The 14025-nt window shown below is 56.3% G+C and overlaps 1 protein-coding gene across 1 annotated transcript; it reads left to right on the top strand.

Moving 5' to 3' along the window:
* Positions 1 to 7868: 7868 nt before the first annotated feature.
* On the top strand, positions 7869 to 10924 carry HES1 (hes family bHLH transcription factor 1). Its single transcript, XM_083615024.1, has 4 exons — positions 7869 to 8296; positions 8405 to 8500; positions 9148 to 9235; positions 9928 to 10924. Exons 1-4 carry the CDS (start codon positions 8189 to 8191, stop codon positions 10485 to 10487), a joined length of 852 nt encoding a protein of 283 aa, XP_083471150.1. The 5' UTR covers positions 7869 to 8188; the 3' UTR covers positions 10488 to 10924.
* Positions 10925 to 14025: the final 3101 nt, after the last annotated feature.

Raw genomic sequence — 14025 nt, 5'->3', positions numbered from 1 at the left:
ACAAGGGTCAGTTTGGGAATAAGTTTGCAAAAAGAGGAAAGCAAACCTCTTTGCCCCCCACTTCCACATCACGCAAGGCCCTTGCCAGGCCCCTCCCCAGGAGTGGATTCCCTGCAAATACTCAAAATCCAGGAAGTGGGGAGGGGTCTTCATGTTTTCCCAGTGATAACTTCTGGGTATTTTAAAGGGATAACCTTTAAAACCCTCGGGAGGTTGTAGGCTCTCCTTCCTTGGAGGTTTTTAAGCAGAGCTTGGGTGGCCATCTGTCATGGATGCTTGAGCTGAGATTCCTGCATTGCCGGGGGTTGGACTGGATGACCCCCGGGGTCCCTTACAATCAGGCACACCGAGCTGGGCCCCACATGGGCAAGGGCTGTCTTATCTGCATGATGTCATGCCCCTGATGCCCCCTCCCCATTGGGCCACGCCTGTCTGGGCCCTCTGGTGATCGCTGCAGGGGGGGGCAAAGAGAGCAGAAATCACCCTCCAAGCCGCCCTACTGCCCTTGCCCAGGTGTGGCGGGGAATGGCGGCCCCCTCAATATTGGGTGGGGACTCTTTCCCCTGCCTCAAAATATTGAGGGGGCTGAATCCCCTTGCGCCCCATATAACCTGTCTACAATTCTGTGATTCGATGATCAGGCCATTTTTGTTGCTCCTTTGCAGGTGGGGAAGGTCTCCGCCAGGGGTCAGCAATTTTTTTCAGCAGGGGGCCGGTCCACTGTCCCTCAGACCTTGTGGGGGGCCGGACTTGATTATGAAGAAAAAATATGAACGAATTCCTGTGCCCCACAAATAACCCAGAGATGCATTTTAAATAAAAGGACACATTCTACTCATGTAAAAACACGCTGATTCCCAGACCTTCCGTGGGCCGGATTGAGAAGGCGATTGGGCCGGATCCAGCCCCCGGGGAGCATCCCATTCAAAAACCAGCTGGGGAAAGGACTGGGAGAGTCATTGAACAAAGCCAAAAGGAGCAGCCCCCCCCCGCCAGGTTCCCACTTTGGCTGCCTGTCTGGTGTGTGTGTGTGTGTTGCGTCTCAGGAGGTGTGGGGATGGGAACGCTCTGGCTCTGGGAGCTCTGCAAACATGTCTCTTCTTTCCTGGACTTTATTTTTCTCACGGTCTATGAAAAGGCGAGATCAGGTGATATGTGTGGGACTGGCCCCAGCCAGGTGCAGATCAGGTGGGGAAGGAGGAGGAGGAGGAAGCGGGTGGTGCACTTGTGCCGCAGTCGCTGCTGCTGTGTGTACTTGCAGCAAAGGAGAGAGAGAGAGAGAGAGAGAGAGAGAGAGAGAGAGAGAGAGAGAGAGAGAGAGAGAGAGAGAGAGCGCTTTTGATGAGAGCAGCCTAGTCCTTGGCAGGCGAGTGAGTCAGCCTAAAGCCGGCAGAGCAGACTGTGGGAATCCAAGTGTGAGAAAGTCAGTCAAGCGAAGGGGGGGGGGAGAGAGAGAAGGGAAAGAAGGGGGGGTGAGACACCTCCTAGGCCTCCGGCAAAATACTCCACTGCCCCCACTGCCTCCCTCCACAAAATGCCAGGGCTGGAGCCAGGTAGCAGGCAGAGCAGAGAGAGCCTGGCAAGGCCCAGCCAGGAGCCTCTTCCTCCTCCAACAACTGAGGCAGGCTTGGCCCCTGAAGCTTTGAAGGGCCACCTTGGCAGCTGCAAAGCAGAGGAGCAGCGAGGAGCTGCCCCGATGTCCTTGCCCCACCCCCAGCCCCTAACAGGACCCCCGGGGAGGTGATCCAGAGCGCCGCAGGCAGTCTCTGGGTGGCAGCTGGCCAGAGAGGACATGCCGTGCCTGTTCCCAAGAATGAGGCACAGAGGAGACTGCCAGATCCTGGGCCAGTCCATTTCCCTCAGTGCAGCCAACACTGGCTGGCAGCAGCAGCTCTCCAGCTTTCAGCCCTGCCTGGAGTCGCTGCCAGGGAACAGCTGCCAGGATTCCTGCATTGTGGGAGTTGGGCTAGATGACCGCTTGGAGTCCCTCCTCTCTGATTATATTAGAAGAAGAAGAAGAAGAGTTTGGATTTGATATTCCGCCTTTCACTCCCTTTAAGGAGTCTCCAAGCGGCTCACATTCTCCTTTCCCTTCCTCCCCCACAACAAGCACTCTGTGGGGTGAGTGGGGCTGAGAGACTTCAGAGAAGTGTGACTGGCCCAAGGTCACCCAGCAGCTGCATGTGGAGGAGTGGAGACTCGAACCCGGTTCCCCAGATTACGAGACTACCGCTCTTAACCACTACACCACACTGGCTCTCAATATTATTATATTATTATTGAATATTATTGAACCTGCAGCCTTTGGCTCCTGAGTTAGGGCCCTTTCCGGGCCAGCTTCTGGGCAGAGAGTTCCAGGGCCTGGTCTCTAAACATCAGGGGAACCCCTTCCCAGATATGGAGCCCTGGCCTTGTTCAGCAGCTGCTCAAAACCTTTAGAATATCCGGACCCTTCCGTTGAATTTGAGGGTTGTGGTGGTGTTTTAATGATATTGCTAAACACCTCAAGATCCTGCAGGCTTTTCTCCTTGACTGTGTGGGTGCCAGCCCCGCCCCCCGCCCCCTGGAGTTGGCTTCTGTGTCAGGGAATGAATATGAAAGAAAGCAATTTATGTCTCTGAATGGAGCCATCATTACAGAGCAGTGAGAGCGGCCTCTTGCAGCCAAAGATGCCTAGCTTAAAAGCAAAGGACTCTGTGTGTGTGTGTGTGAAAAAAGGCTGCAGAGATGCTCCTTGCATCAATGCAGCTGTGCTGTGCAGTAATGAGGCACCCAGGGGTTGCCACTGTCTCCCCCCCCCCAAATTCTCATGACTGTCAAGCCAATTTCATGGGAAGGAAGCAAGAGGATTACGGCCCCCCCCTCCAACTTGTAGGTGAGATTCCAAAGCTCCCTTCGGCTTCTTCTACCATCAGGCGGCCAATCCTGTCCAGGAAGCCCCCCCCCCCCCGCCATGTGGGAGGAGGAAGCAGGGAAGCAGGCTCCGGAGACACCCCACTCCCACTCCAATTTCAGGGTGCCTGGGAAACCCTTCCAGAAATGGAGCCAAATTATGGTTATCACGATTATATAATCACAGTTTTTATACCCGCTTTCCCCCCTGACGACGAGTCAAGGTGGCTTATGGATAAAAATAAGAACAAGTAAAAACGCAAGGGGGAAAGCACCACCAGAGAAAGGGCACAGCACCCTCAAGAGTGCCCCAGGCTGCCAAGCTGCCCCCTTTGCCCAGCCCTTCATTGTGGCTCTTATTTTAGCTGTCTTGGAGCAAAGGAACTGCATGTCATCTCTGGCCAACCCTGAAGTTCTAAATGCCCCCAAATCCTGGGAGATACAGCTGTCTGGGTGTGGGGGGGTGTGTGCCTGCCTTGTGGGTCTTTCATCCCCTGCAAGAGAAAGCCCTCCTCTTCGAGCCAAAGGGCAACCCTTTTGCTGGGGGCTCCTGCTGGAGCTCTGAAACCTGCTCTCCAAATAAATCCCCTCTCTCAAAGCCTCCCTCTCGGCAGCCACAGAGAGACCCCCATGAAGAGGAGCCTGCTGCCACGGCTGCCCCCAGCCCAACCTCTTCCCCAACCCCAGACACTGAGCTTTCATTTTAAAAAAGGCCTCTAGTCCTCCCAGAGAACTTTGGAATTCCCCGCCTAGGGAAGCGAGATGGGCTGCCTCCTTGCTGGCAGGTGGGAACTGACTGTGTTTTGAGGAAAGGGCTGGTGCTGTGGTATTTATATTGTTGCTATTATCTGTCTTTCTAATGTTGTTGTTGTTTAGTCGTTTAGTTGTGTCCACCTCTTCGTGACCCCCTGGACCAGAGCACGTCAGGCACTCCTGTCTTCCACTGCCTCCCACAGTTTGGTCAAACTCATGCTGGTAGCTTCAAAAACACTGTCCCACCATCTCATCCTCCATCGTCCCCTTCTCCTTGTGCCCTCCATCTTTCCCAACATCAGGGTCTTTTCCAGGGAGTCTTCTCTTCTCATGAGGTGGCCAAAGTATTGGAGCCTCAGCTTCAGGATCTGTCCTTCCAGTGAGGACTCAGGGCTGATTTCCTTCAGAATGGAGAGGTTTGATCTTCTTGCAGTCCATGGGACTCTCAAGAGTCTCCTCCAGCACCATAATTCAAAAGCATCCATTCTTCGGCAATCAGCCTTCTTTATGGGTCTTTCTAATAGATCTTTTTAATACATTGTTTTAATTCTATTTGTGTTTAATAACTTTTTAATGATGATCTTTTCCATGATTTTAGCTTTTTCTTTTTGATGTGTAAAGTGACTCTGAGTTCCAGTCAGGGGGAAAGGCAGGCTATGACAACAACAACAACATGAAGCAAAACCTGCAGGCAGCCTCTAGGTGGTTTCTGTGACAGGAGCCTGTCAAGTGCTTCCCAGCTGATGAGTGAAGGGAGGACTGTGATTGTTGGCTGAGCTGCTTCGACACCAGACTAGGGGACTCTGATGGCAGTGCAAACATGCCCCAAAATACTGGGAGTTGGCCTAGTTATCTCCCGCTTGGACTACTGCCATGCGATCTACGTGGGGCTGCCTTTGAAGGTGACCCGGAAACTACAACTAATCCAGAATGCAGCAGCTAGACTGGTGACTGGGAGCGGCCGCCAAGACCATATAACACCGGTCTTGAAAGATCTTCATTGGCTCCCAGTACGTTTCCGAGCACAATTCAAAGTGTTGGTGCTGACCTTGAAAGCCCTAAACGGCCTCGGTCCAGTAGACCTGAAGGATCGTCTCCACCCCCATCATTCTGCCCGGACACTGAGGTCCAGTGCCGAGGGCCTTCTGGCAGTTCCCTCACTGCAAGAAACGAGGTTACAGGGAACCAGGCAGGGGGCCTTCTTGGTGGTGGCTTCCGCCCTGTGGAAACCCTCCCTTCAGATGTGAAGGAAATAAGCAGCTATCTTATCTTTAAAAGACATCTGAAGACGGCCCTGTTTAGGGAAGTTTTTAATATTTAATGCTGTATTATTTTTCACACTCGATTGGGAGCCACCCAGAGTGGCTGGGGAAACTCAGCCAGATGAGCGGGGTATAAATAATAAATTATTATTATGTTATTATGATGATGAGCTCAAAAGCATTCTTCAGATCACATTTCCAAAAAAACCTGAAGCCTTTCTATTAGTGATCATTGGAGATGAGATCCCTATGAAGGTACACAACTTATTTCTTTATGCAACAGCAGCTGCCAGAATAGCATAAATTGGAAAGAAAGAGAAACCTCAACCAAAGAGAGACAACGGCTGCACAAATTGTCAGAATTTACAGAACTTGCAAATATGACAGCCAAAGTAAGGAATCAGAATGGGGTAAAAGACAAAGGGCGAATAGGATAGTTTTGGGGAATAGTTTAAAAAATATTACGCTAAAATCAATTTACAATTAGGGGTATTCCTATGAACAGCAGTTAAATACAGGAAATAGTATTTATTAGCCCAGGGTGGGCTAATAAACTGATATGCAGCAATGTTGAGAACGCCATGGAAGGTCAGGTTGGGAAGTCTGCACAGAAATTATGCATGATGGTAAAGTATGATGTGTCAATCGAAAAATGGAAACTGCTAAACACTTTTTTAAAGGGCTCGCTGGGGTCCTGAAGAGCTGCTGTTTCTCCTCTCCCTTTTAATGTACTTTCGCCGTTACTGTTTCATTTTCTAGGCAGAATTTCCACAGGTTAAACCTTTTCTCCCTATGGCAATGCCATTTTGGGGGAAGGTTCGCCATGGTGGTTCTCTCCCTCATTCTGTGTTGTGCCACCCCTCCCCCACCCCACCCCTGGCAACAATTTTTTGACTGCCCCCCCCCACTCTCTCACAATTCAAAGTGTGTCCCCCTTCGGAAAAGGGTGGGGGCCCCTGCTGCAACCTCTTTTGATACTGAAGTTTAAATGGCTATAAACTTCCCTGGCAGGTAAGAAATCAACAGCAGCAAGAAGAATTCGGGACTTTTTGCTCTTGTTTTCCAAAACATGCAAATCGAATGGAAGGTTGAAGAGCTGGTGAAGTCCATACATAGCCAGAAAGAAGCAATTAGCCAAGAAGAAAAGGAACTCCTCCCTCCATGTAAATGGGGAAAGTTTGTCACGGTTACAGTCTTCTTCCAAATTTTTCAGTACATAGATCGCTCACTCATCTTGATACTGATGCCCTGCTTTGCATTGCAAGCGTCTTATACTGCCAAGGTAACTTTGAGGCAATACTTAATAGTTACTGAGGTCCCGTCTAAGTGTGCAGATTCCCTGACACGTTTTCACAGAGGGAGCTTGTCAGTAACAGTGGTATGAATTAAAAATAAAAATCATAGTATATCCATTTCTAAGCAAGATACATTTCCACCCCCGGAGGATGGAGCGTGACCTCGAGGAGAACCGCTGGGCTCTGCCCCAGGGTCCGCCCTCGCCTCCCCGCACCCGCAGCTCCTCTGGGTCGCCAGAAGGGTCCGTGGAAGGCGTCGCGGAGGAGGAGGCGTCCCCCCCAAAAAGAGAGTTGCAGCCCCCGCAAGAGGGGGAAACCCTCGCTCCCCGGACTTGGCCTCCAGAGCCCCGTCCCCATCTGCAGACTGCTCTGTACAGCCTCCCAGTTCAGTTCCGTCTAACATTAAGGCCAAGAAAATAATGCCCCCCCCATTTTTGGTTTTCTGGAGGGGCGAGGAAGTTGGAAGCAATTAAGTTCGCCCCTCCCCTGGAAAGGGGTCCGCAAATCTCCAGATTCCCCCACACACACACACACAACCCCGCAAGGTGCAGGGTGGGCGCTGAGCCATGCGGGCACCTCGAACATTTTGGGAGATGGGGGACACCCAGATGTGCCCCTTCCCCGTTTGCCGAACCAGAACGAGGGTCTTCGCCTCGGCCAGGGTCGGGCAGCATTCTTCAGGGGTGGCGATGAGGAGGAGCCCCCCCCCCCGCCTGCTCTGAGGCCGCATCCCTGCCCCCGCTCCCCGAAGGCTGGGTTTTCCCAGGCTCTGGGGCGTCGGCGGCAGCTGCTGCTGCGGGCCGCCCGCCCGGCTTCCCTCCCCGACGGCTCCGTCCAAGCCGCGCGCCAAGGAGCGCACACCGCCCGGCGCTGAAGTCCCGGGGGGGGGGGACAGGAGGAGGAGAGGGCGGCGGCCGCAATAAAACTTCCTGGCACGTGCTGGGCTCGGAGCTGCCGCTGGCGAAAGCCCCGCTGCCCTTTACTCGCGAGGAGAGGCCGTTGTGCTCCGGCGACCTCGCGCCCTACATTTCTCTCCTCGCCGTCGGGATCCCGCCTCAAAGAGGCGGCTGCGCTCCGGCTCGACAGCATCTTCGAGAGGTGCAGGGACGGGCAGGTGCGCCTCCTCCCCAACTCTCCGCATCCTGCATTCACGAGAGCAGGACACCAGCTAAGGGGGTTCCTCTCCCCCCCCCCCACACACACCCGCCAGCGACCCTCTCCGGCCCCGTCGGTAGGCGGCCGGGGATCCTTAGCGGATCCCCATTTAACTGCCGCACAGGGTGCTCTCGGGGGAAAAGCTCCCCTCTCCGGAGAGCCGCCGGAGAGCGAGCCCCCGAGACCCGGCTGCGAGGCGGAGCCCCGAACCCGTCGGGTGTCCGGGCGCGCGGCGCGGCAAGGGTTAAAGCCAGGCGAGCGGCTGGTGATTGACAGGGCGGCCCCTGGTGCCCGGGGTGGCGGTGGCGGGGAGGGGGGGGTGTCCGGGCGCGCGCCATTGGCCGCCGGGCGTTGCGCCGGGCGGCCAATGGGTGCGCGCCGTCCACGAGCGGGGCCGCGTGCCTCCGGCTCCCATTGGCTGAAAGTCACTGTGGGAAAGAAAGTTTGGGAAGTTTCACACGAGCCGTTCGCGTGCAGCGCAGCCTATAAATAGGCGCCGCCGGGCGGGGAGGCGGCCGGGATTGCGCCGCGCAGGGAGGCAGCAGCAGCAGACGGAGAGCGCGCGCCAGGCAGCCGCCGCCTGTGACCCGCCCCGTCCCTCCGGGCTGCTCCACCGCGCGCGCCCGCCCGCCCGCCCGCCCGCCCGTGCGCGTCCCGGTTGCCAGGGCGGCTTGGGAAGCAGACGCCGCCGCTCCGGCTCCTTTGGACTCGCCAGCACCCGGAGAGCCGCTCGCCTGGCACCCTCGACGGCCGCGGACGCTTTTCCCCACGACTCGAGGGGTTCGCGGCGGCGGCGGCGGCTTGCCCCGCCGGGCTTCTCTGGGGGCCAGGATGCCCGCCGACCTGATGGAGAAGAGTTCCTCGTCGCCCGTGGCCGCCACCCCGGCCAGCATCCACGCCACGCCCGACAAGCCCCGCACGGCCTCGGACCACCGGAAGGTAAGAGCCGGCGGGGCGCCGGGGGCCGCTCTTCTCCGCTCCCCTCCCCGTCTCTCCCTTCCTCCCTCCCTCCTTCCTGCGGGTCTGACGGGCGCTTGTCTCTTGCAGTCGTCCAAGCCCATCATGGAGAAGCGGCGCCGCGCGCGGATCAACGAGAGCCTCGGGCAGCTCAAGACGCTGATCCTGGACGCGCTCAAGAAGGACGTAAGTGGCCGGAGAAAGGAACCTCCTGGGCGGGGGGGGCGGCGGGTGGGGGGCATCGCCTTCGCGGGAAAGGGTCTTGGAGCGCGGGCCCCATCTCCGGCTCCCGAAGGCCGGGCGACCCCCAGGCAGGCTGCGCATTCAAGGAGGCTGGACGCCCCCCAGCCCGGGAAGGCTGCGGGACGTCATTCTCACAACCACCCTGTGAGGTGTGCCCTCCGCCCCCCCACTTCAAAAAGCCAGGCGCCCCATGGCCTTCCAGGGTCCAAAGTCTTCCCATGTCCTTATGGCTATTATTCATTAGTATTATTTATTAAATATCAATTAATTAAATTTTCTTTGTAAATTTATTAAGTACTATATATTAACATCCCGACGATAAATCCCACCCTCACAATTATTGGGGATAACCTTGTGGACTTGCCTGGGGGCGACCTGCCAGCCCCCTTTTTCTGTGCCAGGGAAAATGCCGACCAGCGTCTGCTGCCCTTCTGGGACCGGGGGGTGAGGGTCTTCCTCCGCTTTCCAGCTGAGATTCATCCCTCCTTTGAGCTCCTCCTGTGCCCAGACTCTCCCTCGCCCGCCCCCCCCCCAGCGTGTCGCCCCCTGGTGCTCACTCTCTCCCCCCCCCCCCCGCCCTTGTCTTGCAGAGCTCCCGGCACTCCAAGCTGGAGAAAGCGGACATATTAGAAATGACAGTCAAGCATTTGAGAAACCTGCAGCGAGCGCAGATGACGGGTGAGTGGCTGGCCGGGCTGTGCGCGCGAGAGAGAGCGCGTGTGTCCCCCCCTCCCTGCCCCCTCCCTCCCTCCCCCTCCCTCTCCAGAGGTGATTTCTTCCAGACTTCCGCCTGCGGTTTTGAATGCCATTCAAGCTGTGTTTTACTGACTTGGCGAAGGCGGCCTTTCCCACGGTCTGGGTCTTATTTATAGCCACAACTCCAAGTTGTTACTGTTCCGGAAAAGAGGTGGGGGGGGGGGGAGAGAGAGAAGGGAGAGGGTGGCAGCTTGCAGGCAGAGGAAATGGGGACGGGATAATGAGAAGCAAACGGGACACATCCTGCTGCTCCTGCTCTAGGAGGCGAGAGCCTCCCCCCCTTCTCCTTGCTAAGGCTTCCCTTTGTTTAAAGCTGTGCGCAACCTTGGCAGGCAGCCTCTGAATGGAGGATGCTTCTGCGCTGCAGAGATCTATGCCCTTGAATCCTAGAATTCGAAGGGATCCCAAGCATCATCTAGACCAATCCCCTGCAGTGTGTGTGTGTGTGTGTGTGTGTGTGTCTGTCTGTCTGTCTGTCTGTCTGTCTGTCTGTCCGTCCTGTTCAGCCCCGTGACACTTTTTCTTGGCGGTCTCTCCTTCCCAAGGCTGAATGCTCTGGGCTCTGTGTCTCTGCCTTTCTGACGGTTGCCTCTTTCCTTCCCTTCTTCTTCCAGCCGCGCTGAATACAGACCCCACTGTGCTGGGTAAATACCGGGCCGGATTCAACGAGTGCATGAACGAGGTGACCCGCTTCCTCTCCACCTGCGAGGGGGTGAACGCTGAGGTGCGAACCCGACTCCTCGGACACCTGGCCAGCTGCATGACCCAGATCAACGCCATGAACTATCCCGCCCCTCAGCCGTCCTCCGCTGCCCTGCCGCTGCCACCCCACCCCGCGCCCCCCGGGGGCCAGCACGGCCCCTCTTTCGGGCAGCCCCTGGTGCAGATCCCAGCTGGCGCGGTGCCCCCTGCGGCCAGCGTCGTGCCTTGCAAGCTGGGCAGCCCGGCCGGGGAAAGCACCAAGGTGTACGGAGGCTTCCAGCTGGTGCCAGCCTCTGACGGGCAGTTCGCCTTCCTCATCCCCAGCACGGCCTTTGGGCCCCCGCACAGCAACGCCGTCATCCCCCTCTACGCTGACGGGGGCATGGGGTCGGCATTGCCCCCCGCTGCCTCGGTCTCTCCTGCGTCTGGCGCCCCATCGCTTTCGGCAGATTCGGTGTGGAGGCCTTGGTGAAAGCAGGCGAGGGGCTTGGCGGCCCACCCACCCTTCAGCCTCCGGACTTTGGGTCAGGACTTGGAGTGCCCCCACCCCTGAGGCCAGGGCTCTGGGTTCTCTTCCTCCGAGGGAGCCAGCGACCGTCTGGTTCTCTGGCTGTAAATAGCTGTCTACTGTTCATATTGGATTGTGCCTTCATTTGTACCGTAGCAAATGCTCTCCTCCCCCTTTTCTTTTCCGTGGCTTTTCATGTGGCCTGTGCAAGTGTGCACACGTTTGTGAGAGAGTCCACGTTTCCAAGTCCACCTCTCCCCCCCCCCTCTTTCTGGCTTTGTCTCTGCCCAACTCCTTTTATTTTCAGTGACACCAAAGACCTGTTTGTTCTTAACAACGAGGAAAGCCTTTCCTTCCTTTTGGAAGTTATTTGATAAAAATAAAAAAGACATTTGGCATTGTGTGTGCTGCAATAGCCTGGTGTGGGTGCAGCTCTCTCCTTTGTGCAGCAGGCGGTGTGGTTGCGGGGGGGGGGTGAGGGTGCAGGACCCTGAGCTGGGGCTCTCCTGGAGGCCATGAGTTCGCTCTGTTTGCCTGGCTGCTCATAAAGGGCCAAATCACATGGCCTGCAAACCTGATAAGTTCCTTGCCAATTCCCTTTTATCTTCAAAAGTGACCACTGAATTTAATCCACACAGTAGCAGAGGGGAGGGAGGTCATGATAAGGCCGCCTATCAATGCTATGTGCAAAAAAGACCTTTTCCTCCTGTTCTGATGTGTCTCACATATGTACACACACAGATTTCCTAATTTTTCCCATGCAGCACAAAAATGGCAGTATAGCCTTTGCTCCATGCTTGGCCCTAGAAGGACTGTGCATCTCTGGGTCCAAGGGTCTCCTCTCCCTTTTGTGAGTCTGCTTGGGATCCTGGGAAGCCCTTGTTGCTGTAGAGTGGACAATGGATCCTAAGACCTGCTCTCTATGTAAAGCAACTATCATACTCCCTTGTATAAGGAGGGGAGGAGCGCAGCAATGCCCCTGGACTAGACATGGGGAAGTGATGGACTACAGCCTGCAGATAAACACATACTAGGGCCTGGAGTTTGTGAAAGCACCAAGACCCAGCCTTTTGCAGCTAGAACATGGGGCTTCTTTTAAGTCTTCAGGTCAGGAAGCTGGGTATATGGATTCTTTCCTAAGTAGCTTTGGCAAGATCCTGGGTGGAAAGGGGAGCCAGCCCTGTCTGGTTGGCAGACACTGGCAAAAAGTTGGCTAGACCTTAGCACATTTGGTGGGGCATGGAATTGTAGAGTTGGAAGGGACCCCCAGGGTCACCTGGTCCATCCCTTGCAATGCAGAAATCAAGGTCCACAGCTGGCTGAACCTCTGCACCCCAACCTTGGCCTGCCCCTCTGATGATTCTGCACCATGTGGGGGGCCATGGAGCCTCTGTCTTGGCCCTGTGCTGCTGCTGTTCAAATTTGCAGGTGGTGCAAAGTTGGGAGGTTTGGCTGACACCCTGGGAGATCAACCCCAGATGGGGGGAAAAACTATCATCTTCTCAGGGTTGGAACATAGAACTGAAAGCAGCAAGATGGATTTCAACAGAGCAAGGTGAAAACCTTCAGCTGGCTGCAAAAGATCATAGGAGTAGGGAGGCCTACTTCAATGTAAGGTAATCCTAAGTTAGGTCCAGGCGTGACCAACTCTGGGGATGCGACGCTCACTATTGGCCGAGGGAGCCAGCATACAACTTCCGGGTCATGTGGCCAGCATGACTAAACCGCTTCTGGCAAACCAGAGCAGCGCAGGGAAACGCTGTTTACCTTCCTGCCGGAGCGGGACCTATTTATCTACTTGCACTTTGACGTGCTTTCGAACTGCTAGGTTGGCAGGAACAGGGACTGTGCAACTCCCTGTCTGGGGATTTGAACCACCTGATCAGCAAGCCCTAGGCTCTGGTTTAACCCACAGTGCCACCCGCGTCCCCCAGGCACTCCTAGGCTGTATCAAAATCAAGAGAAGTCCAGCATTCCCTTCTCCCTTCTGTTCTGGTCAGGCCACCTCAAGAGTATGGTGGTTCTTTCCAGGCAGGGCATTGCCCAAGTGAAGAGTGTCCAGGTCTGGGATCCGGCATAAAGTTCTTTCTCCAAGGAATGATGGAAACTTGTTTAGGCTGGAGAAGAGAAGCTGAACAGGAGCCATGACTCTGTTCTCCCAATACCTGAGGACTGGCAGACTTGTTCTCCTTTGCTCTCAGAGAAGGGAAGGGGTGAGGCTAGTGGCCACTGAGAGGGGCAGACTCTCAATGAGAGGAAATAGCAGATTCTGGCTGAACACCTGAAGGTCCTTCAGAGCTGGGCCTGTCTGACCAGGAGCAGAGGCTGCCTGCCTGCGGAGGTGGTGACCTCCCCTTCCCCATGGATCTGAGGCTTGAGGGACTGCTGTCTGGGACGCTGAGAGTCCATCAAATCATAAAAATGTAGAGTTGGAAGGGATCCCGAGGGTCATCTAGTCCAACCCCCTGTGATGCAGGAATCACTCCTCTCATCCCTGACATCCAACCTCTGCTTAAAAGCCTCCAAGACAACAACGGGTTTTTGAATAAACAGAGATGGAGGTCGCTGGACTGAAGACTTAAGGGAGGTGGGGGAGGCAGCGTGGAAACAGGTGGAGCAGTGTGGAAAGCCCATCTGCAGGGAATCAGTTCAGACCTCTGCCCCCTCCCGGGGGCGAGAAGCAGAGGCAGAAAGGGAAACCGGAGGGGGTGGCCCCTGGCTTCACCCACTGCCCGGGTGTGGCCCGCGACAGCTATCTGCGAGGGAATGCGGCCCCAGCAGGGAAAAGGGTTCCCCTGACTGAGGATCTCTTTGCAGCTGTCAGGCCCCCTTGCAATGCTCCCTTTTGGGGGGGCAGGGAAGCAACACACACTTTCCCCCTAGAACAGCTTAAGCGGGGGTGCATCCCTGCGGGGCAGGAAAGCAAAAGAGGATTTGCCCGGACCAAGAGCAACATTTTCCAGCAGGGGCCGTACCTCTGCCCCCCCCCATTCATCCTCGACGCCCCCCCCCCAGTCAATGCTTCCTGAGCGAAGGCCGGGCTGCTGTGTGCTTCGCCCCACGGCCCTTGGCCCGCCCCACTTCCATGCGGCTCCGGACCTCCCAGGAAAGCCGGGGCAGCCGCCCCTCCCCTAAGTCATTTTGCACGCTCCTTTCCTCCGCCCCCGGGCCTGGCCGGGCGGCGATGATTTAACACCCGCCACATCTGGTTGTGATCAGGCCTGGCGTTTCCTTTGCCCCCCTAATGGATAAAACATGTGGAGAGGGGCGCTTGGCTTCGGAGCAGCAGCAGCAGCCCTCCCCCCGCCCCTTAGTCATGCCCCATTTGCAGGCGAGATGGGGGAGAGCCGGATAAAGGGCAGGCTTGCGTTTCAGTGCCCCCCCCGCCCCCGCCCCCTTAATAACTCAGCCCGTACTGAGAATTCCTCGCAAATCCCCCCCAACAAAGGCGGCCGAATTCCCGCTGGAGAGACCAGGTGCCTGCCTGCCTTGCGCTCAGGTG

Source organism: Podarcis filfolensis (assembly GCF_964270895.1).
Source record: "Podarcis filfolensis genome assembly, chromosome: 5".
In the NCBI taxonomy this organism is placed as follows: domain Eukaryota; kingdom Metazoa; phylum Chordata; class Lepidosauria; order Squamata; family Lacertidae; genus Podarcis; species Podarcis filfolensis.
The sequence above is the reverse complement of the archived record's forward strand: the minus strand, read 5'-3'. Positions and strand labels throughout refer to the sequence as shown.

Excerpts from the sequence above, each read along its gene's own strand:
- HES1 (XM_083615024.1), top strand. The coding sequence starts at position 8,189 with ATGCCCGCCGACCTGATGGAGAAGAGTTCCTCGTCGCCCGTGGCCGCC. Across the intron at positions 8,297-8,404 it reads CGGCCTCGGACCACCGGAAG|TCGTCCAAGCCCATCATGGA; the intron begins GTAAGAGCCGGC and ends TGTCTCTTGCAG. Across the intron at positions 9,236-9,927 it reads GCAGCGAGCGCAGATGACGG|CCGCGCTGAATACAGACCCC; the intron begins GTGAGTGGCTGG and ends TTCTTCTTCCAG.